The sequence below is a fragment of the Schistocerca serialis genome, chromosome 4, assembly GCF_023864345.2.
Source record: "Schistocerca serialis cubense isolate TAMUIC-IGC-003099 chromosome 4, iqSchSeri2.2, whole genome shotgun sequence".
Classification (NCBI taxonomy): domain Eukaryota; kingdom Metazoa; phylum Arthropoda; class Insecta; order Orthoptera; family Acrididae; genus Schistocerca; species Schistocerca serialis.
The window spans coordinates 89,420,085-89,432,621 of NC_064641.1; the positions used below are offsets into that span (position 1 = coordinate 89,420,085).

At 42.5% G+C, this 12,537-nt stretch overlaps 1 protein-coding gene across 1 annotated transcript; it reads right to left on the minus strand.

Annotated features, from left to right (window-relative positions):
* Positions 1-597: 597 nt before the first annotated feature.
* LOC126473790 (elastin-like) lies at positions 598-6,975 on the minus strand. The gene is made up of 3 exons (XM_050101064.1): positions 6,748-6,975; positions 4,145-4,474; positions 598-1,036 (listed from the first exon to the last, which is right to left on the minus strand). Exons 1-3 carry the CDS (start codon positions 6,973-6,975, stop codon positions 767-769), a joined length of 828 nt encoding a protein of 275 aa, XP_049957021.1. The 3' UTR covers positions 598-766.
* Between the last annotated feature and the right edge of the window lie 5,562 nt (positions 6,976-12,537).

Here is a 12,537-nt window from a genome sequence, read left to right on the forward strand (position 1 = left end):
CAGGATTTGAAGCTGCGACCGTAGTGGTCGCGTGGTTCCAGAATGTAGCGCCTAGAACAGCTCGGCCACCCCGGCCGGCTGGTAATAGTGTGGGCCGTGTGCACTTGGACTGATATGGAACACCCGACACACCTAGATCCTGTCTGATCACCTGCATACAGTCTTGTCCATTGCGCATTACGACAGACTTGGGCAATTCCGGCAGGACAATGCGACACCCCACACGTCCAGAATTGCTACAGAGTGGCTGCAGGAGCTCTCTTTTGAGTTTAAACACTTCCGGTGCCCACTAAACTCTCCAGACATGAACATTATTGAGCAGATCTGGGATACCTTACAACTTCAGAAGAGATCTCCACCGTCTTGTACTCTTACGAACTTATGGACAGCCCTACAGTATTCATGGTATCAGTTCCCTCCATTACTGCTTCAGACATTAGTCTAGTCCATGCCAGGTCTTGTTGTGGCACTTCAGCGTGCTCGCGGGGGCCCTACGTGATATTAGGCAAGTGTACCAGTTTCTTTGGCTCTTCAGTGTGTATTCGTTCAGGTTGTAATTTACTTGTGTTTTGCCGTGGGGATAAAAAAAAGTCACTGTTCAGTTCATTGCAAAAATATATTATGCTCAAATAAAAACAAGCGTATGTACAAAAAAATTTGCGGACAGCGTCGTCTTTCAGAAGTGTTGGGGTAGCTGGGCGTCGCAGGGCGTTCAGCGTCGGTGGTGGGTGTGACGGGCGGGCCGACCGGCGGTCGCGTCACGCGATCAGCCGTAGTAGTGGCCGTGGGCGGCGCCGCTGGCGCGCGCGTGGGCGGCGGCGTGGGCGGCCTTGGCGGCGGCCACCTCGGGCGTGTCCTGCGGCACTCCGCCGGGCCCGACGCCGGGGGCGGCGTGGGGCGCGCCGTAGGGCACGCCGGGCACTCCGTAGGGCGCGCCGGGCACTCCGTAGGGCGCGCCGGGCGCGTGGGCGGCGCCCTGCGCCTGCGCTACCGCCGCAAAGTGCGCCGCCTTGGCCGCTGCCACCTCCGGGGTGTCCTGCGGGCAAACCACGTGGCTCCAGTAAAGCGACAGGGTTTAGCCACCGCCCACGTTAAAGGGCAGGCACACACTCAGTTTAACTGCAGAATTAGCCTCTTGACCAATATTTATACAGTTAACTGAAGGTGTGTGGGCGTTATTCTACATTTGAACATAATAAATTTCTTTGAGAGAGACAAGCTTCTAACCGCAGATCAACACAGATCTAGAAAGCAGCTTGTCCTTTACTCGCAAGGCGTCCAGCGTTCCACGGATAAAGAACAACAGGGAGATTCCATATTCCATGGTTTCCTTTCGTTTGACGCAGTGACACTCTGCAGACACCAGAACATACGGAACAGGCTGCCATATATGTGACTGACTCAAAAACATTTTATGTGGAAAAAACAAATACGTTGTCCTGGAGGCTGAATGCTCATCAAATGTCGTAACATGTAAACTGATGGTAGGGAAAACAATGCTCTAAATGTCGTACTTGAGGTCACACCGGTTGAATATCCAGGCAAAGCGACGTGAAATGGAACGAGCGCGTGAGATGCAGAGGAGACGAATGGTCCACTTCGATTTATTGGAAGAATTCTACGAAAGAGTAGTTTATCTATAAAGGAGACTCGCTTAATACTTAAGAACTGGTCGAGTGTATAGGACCCCCTCCAGGTCGCAGAAAGACATCGAAGAAACACAGAGATGTGCTGCTAGATTTGTTACCGGAAGTTTCGATCAACACTGACTGCGGAAATGCTACGTGAACTCAAATGGGAATCACTGTAGGCAACAATATGATTTTTCAACAAAATACTATTCAGAAAGTTCAGAAAGTTTGGAGAACAGGAATTTTCTACAGACTGAAGAATAGTCCTACAGATGTAAACATACATCCCGCTTTGAGATGGCGAAGAAAAGACAAATCAGGGCATGTACAGAAGTATATAACTCCATTTGCGACTGAAACAGGAAAGGGAATGATTTGTGTGCGTTTGTGTGGGTTGTAGATATTTAGTTTTACCCTCTGTTTCATCGTAATTTCTGATGTGTCAGGCGGTATTCGGGACGATAAAGTGAAAATGGATCATAGAAATGGAGACAAACATTTTAATTACCGGTCTGTTGCTTCATTAATTCTTTTCGAAATGCTCGTCAGAGATTGCTTACTTTCTTTAGCACAGCATCAGAAGTCCCGAGAGGCGCCGGAACGTTGAGTTTTTATTTTAGAAGATCGTACGAGGCACATATTTTTCTTTTACACCACTGGAATGTGGTGCACATTTTGTATCCTAAACGTCTGCCTGAACAGCATAGCTGTCATGTATTATTCGCACAGATCATCACTCAATCGAGACTTCACACTTGATAAACTGCGTAGTTAGTCTCCAGGTATGTAGGCCCCATTACACTCGATTTAACAATGAGAGAAATGATATTTCTACATAATGTCACAAGAAAGTTGCGGTGTACTCTTTCGTGACTAACATATATCTCTTGCGTGCTATAACGGTTATCGTCAATTTGCGGTACGTACAGGTGCGTCAGGAAGAAAGGTACATGCTTGGAGGAGAGATAAGTTTAGTGATTCGAACAAAAAACTTCACGTGGACATATATTCTATTCCGAATGGTTACTGAGACAGAATACTACTTTTGTCCGTTTTTCTTGAATAACTCGAAAATCAAACGTTCCCACGAAAACGTGTCGCAGTACAAAACTAAACTAAATTAAATTTTCCACAAGAAAAGTCATATTCTTTTTTTCTCTAACACTAATAGTTTGCGCTATGCGAGTGCGAGAATACCGAAAATGTCCCACCCGCGAATGTCTTGTAGCTTAGATAGTGTTTGTAGACCAATTTGAAGTCGTTTCCCGACTTAGACCACAAGCGTCAAGTATCAAATTGTTCGTCTCAGCTTCCTCTACACTATTGTGGGACGTTGTAAAGAATGTCAATGTCTGAATAATATCGAAAATAAATCACAATGTATATTAAATGTGTTCTATCTCGGAACCGATTCGGAATGGGTATGTCTCCTGAGTCAACCTATATTTCGAAAGTCTTGACATTGCAACCTCGTAGTCTTGGTGTTGCAATAATCGCACCAGATGCGTGTCCCTTCTGACAATGAAGGCAAGTGATTTGCGGATTTGATTAAAATGCACCTTATCTGGTTCGACTCTACTGAAATATAATGATAGCTCCAAGGAAAGCATAGTTAGGTTGGGTTTTTCCACTCTCCAAAGAAGCCTCTATAGCAGGCCATCCAATAGCGGAATATCAGAAATTATGCATTCTCAAAACAAGTGTTCTATCTGAGAACAAGCACGTCAAAAGCAAGAGTTATTCATAATCTGTAAGACAGATTCATATAATCAGTCTAAATAAATATTTCAAAATATTTAAATTATTTACGAATTTGATGAAAAGAATTCTAAAATTTGAAATTAATTTTCTATTTTATGTTAGATAATCTGATAGGTCCAGATTTTTCTCTATTTGTAATTATTTTAACATACGCTCCCTTTCTTTCATGTAGTTTCCCAGTGGCTATTAGAAAAAGAATCATTGTATTGTTTAAAACAAAAAGTGTAACATACAGCATTTATAGAACCACCAAGTGTATCGAAAATATGAGACCTAAGTTGCAGTAAGATCTTCATTTTGCTTTGTTATTACATTGTTTTTCAGTGCCACATCGCTCTAAAAACGAGGATTGAGTAGCTACAGCCTTATCATATTCCTTGCCTCACACTGAATATAGCATATATCTGATTTCCCATCCCATCGGTTCATTCAGCTTTTTGACAGTCTCCTAGCGGATTTGTACCATGGTCTTAGTGAACATTTTCGGATTTCTCAGAATCAGATCTGACCCTTGCAAACTGCCTTACGAAATATTATACTCTCCCTTCAGTGTAGCAAAAAATGAGGGCATTTCAGATTGGATCTGCACAAGAGCGTATCTAAGGAATTTTTTTTTTCTGTAGCAACTATTTATGAACTGATAGCAATCAAAAGAAAAAAATACTTGGTGCTTTTACCTATGAGTCACTTTTCAATGCTGTACTGCAGAAGAGGTATAGACTATGGCACCTGTCTTACGTGGACGGACTCACCTGGGGCACAGCAGGTGCAGCATGAGGGGCGCCTGGGTAGGCTCCAGGATAGGCACCTGGGTAGGCACCTGGGTATGCACCTGGGTATGCAGGGGCAGCTGGGGCATGGGGAGCGCCCCCGGCGGCGGCGGTGGCCTGAGCGACGGCGGCGAAGTGAGCGGCCTTGGCGGCAGCTACCTCAGGGGTGTCCGCGGGCACCGCGGGGGCCGCGTGCGGCGCTCCAGGGTATGCACCCGGGTATGCTCCGGGGTAGGCGCCGGGGTAGTAAGCACCTGGGTAGCCGGGGATCACACCTGCCGTGCACACTGCCACCAGCGCTGTCAGTACTGCCTGTAGGGACAGAAATTAAAATATGTTGCTGTTGCTTTGCTCACCAATGGTATAACTGCCCTTATGTAACTATATTTAATTTTCTGTCAGCTGTAACTCACTAGAAAGTATGTTGTGTTTACGCTACAGCCAGTTCCCTCTGTAGAAAAAATAAAATTCTCTTGTATCCGCACAAGTCAGCGTTTTAATCTGGATTTTACTGTGTCAGGGTTGCAGGGTGGCCCTCCTGTCGCCACCTTGCCCCCCCCCCCCCCTCTCCCCCATGTGAAAGTGTGAGAACGTTTTTCGCAATTGCAAATCATGTAACTGAGATAGGATGTGGGCACCAACCCATTATTCACCAGGTCGGAAATGGGGAGCAGCCTAAACAGCTCATTCGGAGGGCGGATTTCATTCGGGGCCGGCGCACCTACGTGAGTCACTGAAGTGGAGTGCTAACGCGTAAATACATCTCTCAACGCTGCTCTTAAAGTATTTATGGCTTCCTACATACCTTCCACATCCAATGAATTTGCCTTCTGAAATTTGTTAGTTGTCCTCGAGTTTCCGTGTAACGGCGTGACACACAGAGGTACAGAAACTAACCTTAAGAGGGAAAATGATCATATGCCTTAACAATTCTCCTAACTGCAATATTCTATAGTAGCCATTGGCTCGCCGGTTGCCGTATTTCGAGACAACGGCAGATAACGTTTAAGTTCTTTTGCATTCTGAAGATGTGACGAGATATGTGAAAAAGAACCCATGTTCACATAACGTTGATATAAACAGAAATGACACTTGGAAAAATGCCTATGACATAGATATAACTTGCTAATTTGCGATCTGTCTCATCTCCTCTTTCACTTCCTGTGCTTCTCTTTGTAAGCACTGAAGCCCCATTAACCTCGATAATGGAACGAAATAATGAATTTGTTATAGCTATTTTCAGCACCTGTGAAGTCAATAACTCAATAATTTTAAGTTAACCATAGTTCAAGAGACTAGTACTTAAACTCAAATTTTTGTCTCAAGCATAACATAGTATATTGTTTTGTACGCATATGAAACAATTTGCGTATCTGGTTTCATCAGAATATATACGCCTGCTGTGACACTGGCAGACAAATGTTATTCACTTCGAATATGACCAGTAAAACACCTAACGGTATAACTGTATTGCCAGAAACAGGCCATGTACAGTTACTGACAACAGCAACAACAGGTTCACATAGTGCCTTCTGCACTTTCAAAGTCGTTTCTGGAAGATTAAATTACTTTGCGCCTCTATGCGAGGAAAAAATGCCAAGTTGCCCCATAGACTGCACCTGAGATTACGCTGTAAATCTCGCAACCTGGGAGGAATGAAATTTCGAAATATCTGCAGATGAACCATGTCGAGTAATGAACAGTAGTATTCAGAGACCCTAATGTGTATCGAATTAAGTGTATGAGACTCCTTGGCTGACAATGTGTCATCGCTGCTTCTGTGGTGGACCTAAAATTGTTACGGACCTTATCATGACATGATTAGAAATAATTTCCTTACGGCTTGTATTTCCAACTATCCAATGAACGCCATGTTACAAGGATTGGTTGTTGGCCGTGTAATGCCACCAAACTAACCCACATTTTTTTATGATTCTTTACGTTATTCATTGCCCCCAATGGAGAGTGGTACTAGCAAAAACTACCCTATTCACCACTTCCAAAAAAATTTGGTACTAATAATAATGATAGATAATCCAGCCAAAGCGATGTTGAAGGTGTTTACTCATTTTTTGTCAGTACTCATACCGTGTCGAATATTACCATATCCAGCACCTGGAGTCGTTCCTTTTCCACGAAATCGTAAATTCAAAGCATCTTTTATCTAATGCGATGGTGTCGAGTCAACCCACTGATATTCGGTAACAGCGAATAGTCACACGCCTATGGTTCAACGTTCCAGCAGAATCGCAAGCGAGTTGCCCATTTGTCGTGGTTCCTTTTGTCAAATTAAAAGGCTCAGTGTTGATCCTCCGCTTTGCTACAGCTGTAGACGTGACAGATACTACGGAAAAGATGGCTCACTCCGTCTTTGCGAATAGAAAGACACTTGGCATAAAATAACACTATCCATGAGTAGTTTCATCCAGTGTGGCTCACTGTTGATGCATAGAAAGATGTATCGATCTCCCATAGTAATGTATTGTTTGTGGTAGGCAGACAGCGACCGAGAACTTGCAGTCGAACACAAGACGGGGACGGAGTGCACAGTCGAGATCTCTAGCTGACAACAAAGGCTGGCTCACCAGGGTCCTCATGGTGGTCGTCGTCTGCTGCTGTCCCTGCTGCTGTTGCTGTCCCGCTGCGTCGCCCACAACACTTGCCGTCTGGGTGCCGGCGCCCGGTATATATACGGCGTGTGAGCCGCTCCTAGCCACATTCCAGGGAGGCCCTGCGCGCCGGCCTATCTGCCACAGCGGGGCGAGTCGCCCTGCCTTGACATTTGTCAACTCCACAGCAAGCCGGGAAAACATACTCAGTTATCCACGGTCGCTGCCGCTACCGTGCGGAAACGCGCCGGAACAATGGACACCTGGCTGCGACATTGACGGATAACTATAATAACGCCGGCTCCTTCTCCCATTACTTCAAGGACGGTGCAAGACGATTAAAGAAGTCAAATGTCATTATGACAGATCTCGGTAATGGCCGTGCTCTCCAAGGACATCAGTCGACGATTAAACAGACTGAATGTCAGTAAATGATATATTTCAGGTAAACGATTAAGTTAATGTGATGGTTATGGAAGAATTCCATACTGTTAATTCCCTTTGATTTTCGTCCCTGTAGAGGTCAGCGTCCAGGATATGCCTTGATATTTTTCAAGGAACAGCGGCATTCGTCCAGGAGCATAAAGAAATTAATGAACAGTGAATGCGGAATTGGCACTCGAGTTTCACTACTCACTATGATAGATTTATATGTAGCTCTAGTCTAAAAATAGCTTTAGAGTGTTTAAGTCTGTGATTTTGGTATGTCAGTCCTTTCGGTGTGTCCACAAGTGATTCCTTCTCTCATCCTTCTGCAACTAACCTATCCTCTAAAGAACCTACAACATACGTTACACCGCCGTGTTCTTTTCCTTTCATTGGTGTGAGTATTAAACATAAATCCAATTCAGCAGACGCAGTTTGGAATTACGTCATAATGGAATATCCAGCGTCATCCTTAGTGGTGTTTACTGAAGTGTGTCATAAAGGTAATTGTTTATTCGGAAAACCTGTTCGGAGGTCATGCAGGCTGTTTCAGAATTCATGTTTCACACTTCTATAAGTTGTAGAGGGGATTTAGTTGACAAAGTTTTACACTTAAACTCATGTCCAGAATCGTCATCCAACGATGCAACAGAGTGTCAAAGTTGTAGGCGTCGCCGCCTGTAAAGGTATGTATATATACGGTGATCTCGTGATGATGTTACAAATTTTGTAGGATGATGGAGAAGCATAAATCTATCAATTTGAGGTAATGGTCCCTGTATCGGAAAGCGACGATTCGTAAGGTATAAGCGATAGGCCTACCTCTGACGATGAAACACAAGTACCGGTACAACTGTTGCTAAGGTAGGCAACATTTCGAGACGTTATCATGGAACAAATCAAGAAGTACGTTTTGGAAACGAGGGCTTCTAATTGCATATCTTAAGCGCTATAAGCACTCGTGCAGCAGATGAGATATATCTCACACTAATCAACAAGTGCTTATAGCTCTTCAGGCAGTCCATGTTTAAGAGACCTTTTTCTTGTCTTCGTCTATACTGTCACATCTGAAAGTCGGGTACAAGTATTCCACAGACAGAGGTGTCAGAATGATTTTCGATTGCAGCTTGCGACTCGTTCGTTTCCGAAACAGGGACCCTTACCTCAAATTGATACATTTATCCGTCTCTGTCATCCTTGAATTGTTTGTAACATCATCACACGATCACCCTGTGTAGATACAAATTGACAAATGCCGCCGTGTATAACATTTGACGCTCTGTAGCGTTGTCGGATGACGTTTACGGATATGGCTTTCTGTGTAGAACTTGGTATATTAAGTCCCTTCTACAACCTCTAGAAGTGTGTGACATGAACTGTAAAACAGCCTGTATATACAGGCTCTTCTAAACGCTAAGTGTTTACAGCGAGCTACAGTGGTGTAGGGGTAGTCGAGAGGAACAATTTGATGTCAGACACTTGTGGTCTGTCAAGGCGGGAAACAACCGTAAATCGACCTACAAAGCCCACAGAAGCTATTGCACATGCACGCCTCCCGAGAAATTTGAAGATACAACAAATCCACTTAAGTTACTGCCTACCCTACGCTTGTCTGTCCTCTGCTAGAGTATTGCTGCTGGAATCCTTACCAGACAAGATTGACAGAGGACATCGAAAAAGTTCAAGGAAAGGCAGCTCGTTTTGTATTATCGAAATAGTGGAGTAAGCGTCACGGATATGATTTTTGGGGTGGCAAAAATTTAAAACAAAGGCGGTTTTTATTGCAGCAAAATTTTTCCTAAATTTCAATCTCCTACTTTCTCCTCCGAATGTGAAAATAGTTTGGGAAAAAGTTCCACCACAGCTGTATCTTGAGAATGGCTTTATTCTATCATACGACTAGTTTCGGTGGCACGTTACCGTTGTCCTCAACCTCCACCACTGCCAAAAGAGTATTTGATTTCCTTGGTGCATTCACTGTGGGATCCTTGTGACTAGCACATGTGGGCTAGATTCTTCAGGAGTCTATACTCGATACCGTGTTGTCTATCGCGTGGAAGAGGGACTTCATCTGATGATATAAGTCAGAAGACGTACCACCACAGCTGTATAGAAAATAATTTGCTGGTGCCAATGTACATAGGGAGAAATGTTCATCGCAATAAAGTAAGACAAATCAGAGCTAGTACGGTAAGATTTACATGTTTGTTTCTTCTGTGAGCTGTTCCAGCGTTGAAGGGTAGAGAAATAGTGCAAAAGTGCTTATATGATCCCTTTACCGAGCACTTAAATATAAATTGTTGATTACTCTTCCGGATCTAGAGGTACACGTAGATGTAGATGTAAATGAAGATCCTTTCGTGCTCTCACTCGCCCACTTAGTCGACCAGATTTTTTAATTTTTTTACTTCGTCAGCGTTACTAATTTAAACTTTTCCGCGAGAGTAATGAAAGGCTAAAGACTTTTGTAAACCTTATGCAAAGAAATGTTGTTTACAGTTCGATCAAAACGTACCCTTACAAGCAGAGTAGCCTCGTAGTAAGAAGGCCAGAGAAACTAAGCGTTACAATTCTTAACCTACCGTTGTTTAAATTAACAACATTTTGAGCTAAAAACTTACACAAACGTCAATTTTGCGTTGCGTAAGTGCAAGAACATGGTATGTTTAACACTGAAGGGCGATTTTAGCGACAACAAGCTACGAACGTCAAACCATCGACTAATCCGTTGACATAAAAACATAAGAGGATAAGCGAATCCTAGTGCTGCCTTTGTAGGCCAGTTTGACTTGTTTTCTCACTTGATGGACCACAAACATTAAGAAACGCAAAATTATGCTCTTCACAAAGCGAAAAAACGTAGTATCCTATTAATATGGTATCAACGATATCACACATTGAATCGGTCAATTCATATGAACATCTAGGTGTGCCTCTTCGTAGGGATATGAACTGGAACGATCACATAGGCTCAGTTGCAGGTAAGCAAGGTTGCAGACTTCGGTTCGTACGTAGAATGCTTGGAAAATACAGTCAGTCTACAGAGGAGACCGCTTACAAATCAATCGTGTGACACAACCTAGATTGCAAACTGCTAATAATTTAGTAGTGCAAAGAAGTTACAGAGAAGTGAGAGCAGCACAGTTTCATGGTATGTGCTTATACTAATCTTTTGCTGGACTAACTGTTTCGGAACTCTGCGCGGTAAACTATATAGGTTTCTTGATAGGGCATGTAACAAAGTTTGTGCAGAGTACGGAGAGCCAAGGCTTTTTGTCTCTTCGAGGAGTGGAAGCACGTTTTCGAAGATTTGAATTCTTGTCGACTCAGCTTCTTAAGAAATTGTGTTTTCATTTGAAACAGTTTGGCACCCTCTTCACGTGGAACATTGTCAACGGTGTGGTGTGTATATTACTTTAAACAGATGATTTAAGAATAACCTAGTTGAAGCTTACAGCAAAATAACTAGCATCTCGAAAAAAGCTCTAAAACGGGTTCCACCAGCGGCTTTGTAACAATTACAATGGGATATAACGACAAAGTGCATTAACCGGTCTTAACAGTAGTAAATAACCTATAGTGAAATCTGATTTCACGCAACTACTTTGCGTACTGAATTTAATTGAAGAAAGGAGAAAATGAACAAATACAGGATATGAAGCAGGCGAAAGGGAATGCAGACATCTAAAAAATGAGACTGACAGAAAATGCATTTTTCATTTTCGCTAACAGTCGTATTAAGCTAAATTTCTTAGGGCGTCTCGAGTGGCTTTTGGCTACTACATTGCAAAAGATAATTTTCTTTTACGGTCTCATCCCCAGTTAATTGTGATAGTAATTGTTTTGCTTCCTACAAGTTTTTTCTAAATTTTGTTCATTTTTGTTAAATCATTTACAGTATTTATTTAGCATTACCATTTCCCTAATTTCATGCAGGAGCATTGGTTTATGTTCATCTGGTAGTTTCTTCTTTATATTTACGAAAGAACTAATGTGTTATAAAGGTCTTTAATAATTTCGCAGGACAAACTTGTTTTCTTTACAGACTCCTCAGAGGGGATACAGAAAATGCGGAAGACACAATACCAGAGGGCTAGAATCTTATTAAATCAATTAGTAAGATGGTTGGCAGAAGGAAGTTGTTTCATTTTGTTGATCATGTTGACTGCTTAGATTGGTATTTGCACTAACATGCTTCGAAGATTACTACGTGTCACATGTTGAGGTGACGTTGATGACATGGCCAGTCACAAGTGAAACAAAATTACCTAAGGCTAGCGTCAAGTGGTAAAGCCTGTGCTGATGATTCCATTGCAGCAATTGTGGTGGGAGGAAAAGGAAAGAGCCTGGTTAGCAACTTAGATTATAGTATTAAAGGTGACCTGCATGAAATAGGAAAAGCAACAGCGCACTCTCGTATGAAGTTTCTGGAGATTTGGCATCATAGTGACCAGCACTGGATTAACACAGGTGTCAGTCATGTAACCAAAGATATTAGTGGATTGCTTTTGGCTGAAACAAAGTCTCATTTTTATGCTGTTTCTGTGGTTGCAGTTTGAAATGCGGGTATACAAGCCATAGATTGCACGTTAATAGGAGGAATGACAGATTAGCGGAGCATCTTGTAGAAAGAATTAGTGAGGCCATAAACACGCAAGACAAATCCCTGTGATTACCGGAGTGAAGGAGACACTTTTTTAACGTTACGTACATTGCATACAGACATTATAGAATGACATTCAAACAGAATGACATGAAACTTGTAACAGTTTCCAGAAACGTAAATTCAGATTGTTTCATTAGAAAAATTGAGTGGTTGAAAATCAAGGCAGATAAGCTGCTTCAACGTGTATAAAACGGGAGTTGTGAAGAGACAGATGTTAAGAGCGTGTCTGAAAAAATATAGTCACAGGGATAGAGAAGCTAAATGTCAAATATTACACGATAGCATTATTTTTGTATAGAGTTAATGTAGACAAAGGTGGAGTGCCAAGCTACGTAACTATTGAGCACAAAGGCATAAATAATGAAACAAGCAGTTTTTATACAACTCGAATCTAAAAGCATGGGTGTGTGGGATGTCACTGTAGAATATATCTCTTGTAAAATTCTACACATCCTTAGATAAAAACCTGTAGACATTTATAAGAACATTAGATTTACTGTTAAGCTACTTGTTAGACAAGGAGAAACAGAAGTTTGTTGTGATTTCAATGCAAATTTTTTATTTTGAGTCATCAGTCTTCTGATTAATTCACGGCAGCATGCCACTATTTCCTGTATTGTGGGAACCTATTTTATGTGATAAATAATGAAGTAAACTATTATGTGATATATTAA

Bases quoted from the DNA above. Each gene is read 5' to 3' on its own strand.
- LOC126473790 (XM_050101064.1), bottom strand. From the start codon at position 6,975: ATGTTTTCCCGGCTTGCTGTGGAGTTGACAAATGTCAAGGCAGGGCGA. The intron at 4,475-6,747 runs GTGAGCCAGCCT...CTGTCCCTACAG, and splicing joins CGACCACCATGAGGACCCTG to GCAGTACTGACAGCGCTGGT. The intron at 1,037-4,144 runs GTGAGTCCGTCC...GTTTGCCCGCAG, and splicing joins CTGCACCTGCTGTGCCCCAG to GACACCCCGGAGGTGGCAGC.